This window comes from Octodon degus, unplaced genomic scaffold (assembly GCF_000260255.1).
Source record: "Octodon degus isolate 3935 unplaced genomic scaffold, OctDeg1.0 scaffold00262, whole genome shotgun sequence".
In the NCBI taxonomy this organism is placed as follows: domain Eukaryota; kingdom Metazoa; phylum Chordata; class Mammalia; order Rodentia; family Octodontidae; genus Octodon; species Octodon degus.
In genome coordinates, this window is record NW_004524838.1 from 1,825,399 (window position 1) to 1,829,205 (window position 3,807).

The 3,807-nt window shown below is 38.4% G+C and overlaps 1 protein-coding gene across 1 annotated transcript in view; it reads left to right on the top strand.

The window, feature by feature from the left end:
* Fam133b (family with sequence similarity 133 member B) overlaps positions 1 to 3,807 on the top strand; it is a 22,072-nt gene that overhangs the window by 16,932 nt on the left and 1,333 nt on the right. Inside the window, exon 9 of the mRNA XM_023706514.1 lies at positions 2,411 to 2,503. Within this exon, the coding sequence (XP_023562282.1) occupies positions 2,411 to 2,503 (93 nt within the window). The remainder of the gene's footprint in view (positions 1 to 2,410; positions 2,504 to 3,807) is intronic.

The following is a 3,807-nucleotide window of genomic DNA, read 5'->3' on the forward strand; positions in this document are numbered from 1 at the left end:
TTTTTTTGCGGAACCGGGGATTGAACTCAGGTCCTTGCGCTTGCCAGGGAAGCACTTACTCCACTGAGCCATCTCCCCGGCCCCCAAAAGTAATATATTTAGAGTATTAGCTTTTCGTATACATGATTAACAATTTAAGTCACACATCAATCATTGTTTTTATTCTGTTTAAAATTCTTAGGAAAACACTACATAATATAATGTGCAGTTAGGAAAATGTCTGTTGTATAATAATAACCAAATATTTTTATTTTATTTTATTTATTTATTTGTTTTTGCGGTATGAGGGATTGAATGCAGGACCTTGCGCTTCCCAGTCAAGCGCTTATTCTACTGAGCTATCTCCTCGGCCCCCCAAATATTTCTAATGGGAAGAAAAATCTCATTTATAATAGTAACCAAATATCAGTAAGAAAATGTTAAAGACGTGAACAAGATTTATTTGAGGAAAGCTATGTAACTTAATATGTACATATATGATAAAGGTGGCATTTCTTTGTTTTGTTCTGAGATAGGATCTCACTGTGTAGTTCAGACTGGCCTTGAACTCACTGTGTAGCCTAGCTGGCCTGTAACTTACAGCAGTCTTCCAACCTCAACCTCCTGAATGCTGGGATTACAGGTGTGCATCACCATGACGAGCAGGGTGGCATTTCTGAGATACATATGTATATGGTGGTAAAAGTGGTGTTTCTTGGAACAGAATTACTAATTATTTAGAAAACATGAAGTTAAACACCAGATGGGGCTAGATAATTTTCAGGACAAGGGTCATATATGAAATTGCAGCTAGAAAAGGATGGGAAGAGAGAAGGGTTTTGTGTTGTTTTTTGTTTTTTTGGTTTTTTGAGTTTTTTGTTTTGTTTTGTTTTCAGACATGGTCTTGCTATGTAGTTCAGACTGGCTTTGAAATCACTATCCCAGTCTGGCCTGGAACTAGCAGCGATCCTCCTGCCTTAGAACTGGGAGTGCTGGGATTATAGATGTGTGTTGAGATTACACCTGTCTAGGAATGTAGTTTTATGACAATGAGAAGGGGGCCTAAACCCCAGAACTCAAATTCTTCATACATACCAAATTCTGAATGCAGAAAGATTACAAAAACTAAGTTGTAAGCAAAGTCTAAATATAATTATCAGACTTAGAAAAACTATAGGAATATTTGAGGTAAAACCTTAATAATCCTCACTAATTAAGAAAAATAGGGGCTGGGGAGATGGCTCAGTGGAATAAGTGCTGGCCTGGCAAATGTAAGGACCTGAGTTCAATCCCCAGTTCTGGGGAAAAAAAAAAAAAAGAAAAATATACCAGGGCTGGTAAGATAGCTCAGCGGACTAAGCACCTATTTAGGCAAGCACAAGGACTGGGGTTTGATTCTGGCACCACATGCCATGCCAGCCCCGCTCTGGGGTGTGCTGAGCCAGCAACAAGAGTCTGGGCATGGTGGCGTATGTACACACCTGTAATCCCAGCACTGGGGAGGCTGAAACAGGCTCAGTATGAGTCCAGGCTGCATAGTGAGACCCTGTACCAAATACATAAATTTAAAAGAAAGAAAAAAATACCACGGAATATACAGGAAAAAAAATGACAAAATACACATGTGGACAGTTCTAAGAGAAAATGTTGATGTGTACTCAGCTGAAAAAGAGGTTTCATGATTATCCATTAATTTTTTTTCCTGCAACACTAAGTTTATCTATCCAATCCTGGATAAAAACAAAAGAATTAGAATACAAAGGACACAAATCTTAAACAATCCACATCCTTTCTTGTGACTTTAAAAATCTGTCATATGGGGGCTGGGGAGATAGCTCAGTAGAATAATTGCTTGCCTGGCAAGTGCAAGGGCCTGGGTTCAATCCCCGGTTCTGCAAAAAAAATTTAAAAAAACAAAATTCTGTCATGTAAATTGAGAAAATAAGGGGGCTATTACATCTGAATGGACATGTAGTTCTTTTCAAATTATTTTAATAAGAGCATTGCTCTTTTGGAGTTTAAGATGTAAATCTTAGTAAGTATTTTAAGTTAGACACTTTTAAATTGAAAAATGGATAATTATGTGATGATTGGAAGAAATAGTTGTTTGTTTTCTTTTTACATATTTGGTACAGGGTCTCACTATGCAGCTTGGACTCATAGTGATTTTCCTGTCTCAACCTCCCCATCATTGGGATTATAGAGAAGACATGTGCCACCACACCCAGTCTGTGGTCCCCTCAGCATGCCCAGGGGCAAGGCCGGTATGGCCTGTGGTGCAGGATAGATCCCAGGTCCTGTACTTGCGTAAGCAGGCACTTAGTCCACTGAGTACTTGCTGGCCCAAAAAATAGAATTTAAAAGTATAAAATGTGTGTAGCATAGTGTTACATCTTTTTGAATGAAGATAAGTATATTTTACTTTTCACAGGACATTAAAGGACTTAGCAAGAAAAGAAAGATATATCCTGAAGATAAACCTTCTTCATCTGAGTCCTTGTCAGAATCAGATCATACTGAAGAGGTGAGTAAAAGAAGTGAAAGTTGTTGCATCTCAGAGTAAGTGTTGCATTTTTCTAGAAGATAACTGGTTGTTTTGATAATTAACTATTCCCCCACACTGTGGGAATAGTATCTTATTTTTGTAATAAAGTATTTTATTTTTCTAATGTTTTTCTGTCTTACTACCATTCTGATTACATGAATGAGTCTGTATGATTTAGGGAGCACATTGAAACTTGTATTTGCTTACATGGCCAGAGATGAAACATTGCACACATTGTGCAAATTGTTTTTGTTTTTGCTTTGAGTTACACTTTGGAGGATAGAAAGGTACCAAAAAATGTTGGCCTGACGTGGGTTTTTCTGCCTATAAAAACCAGGAGGACTATTAAAGTTACCTCTATAATCCCTGTCAAGTTTTGTACTCTGTTAGAAGTGAAACCCATTCTTGTACCAGGGATTGAACTCAGGCCCTTGCGCTTTCCAGGGAAGCGCTTATTCTTCTGAGCCATCTCCCCTGTGAAACCCATTCTTAATTTCAGGTCAGTAAGTTACCATCTTTGAAGTGTTTCTCTCTTGATTTGGTCTCTTTATCTGTTGAAAAGGAGCCTAGCATATTACTTGTAATGACTAAATGAGATAAGTCATAGAGGGCCTTCCGTAATACCCAGGACAGAGTAAAAAGTCCCCAAAGTTGGTGGAGCAGTAAACTCTAACCTGAGGTTGCGCTACAGTCATTGGTTTTTAAAGCTGCAGCTTTTGTAGAGGGCAACAGGTCCATCCCCAACAGGGTAGTCTACAGTGTTGAGGATCTGGCCTTCTATAACAGAGGAGCCTAGTGCCAGCTGATTTTCCTGATCCCATCTCCTTTCGGTGCCAGGGTCCTGCCTAGCTCTGTGTCTGCCCAGTCTCTCACTACCTACTCCCTGAGCTCTGCATTTCCAGCTGTGTGTGTCTTCTTTCTGACTGTATTATCAGACTGTGTTCTGTAATAGTGGCCCTTAACCCTATCAGGCCTGTTGCCCCCAGAGGGGGCAATAATTTTCAGCACTTCCTGAGATGAAATTCATTATTAGTATAAACTGCTGCACTAAGTTGTATATTGCAGTCTTCTAACAGAAATATAGAGAAAGTAAAAGGAAATAACATAATTTGATAAAATATATTTTGTTATATAAAACAAAATCTTAAGACAGAATGTAAGATGTAGCCTAGTACATTTATGTCCTTTGGAAACTACTCATCCGCATTGCTGCCAGTGACATTTTCCAGAATGGTGAACAAAATTTAGTAAAGGTCTTTTTTTTTTTTTTTTTTTTTTTTTTT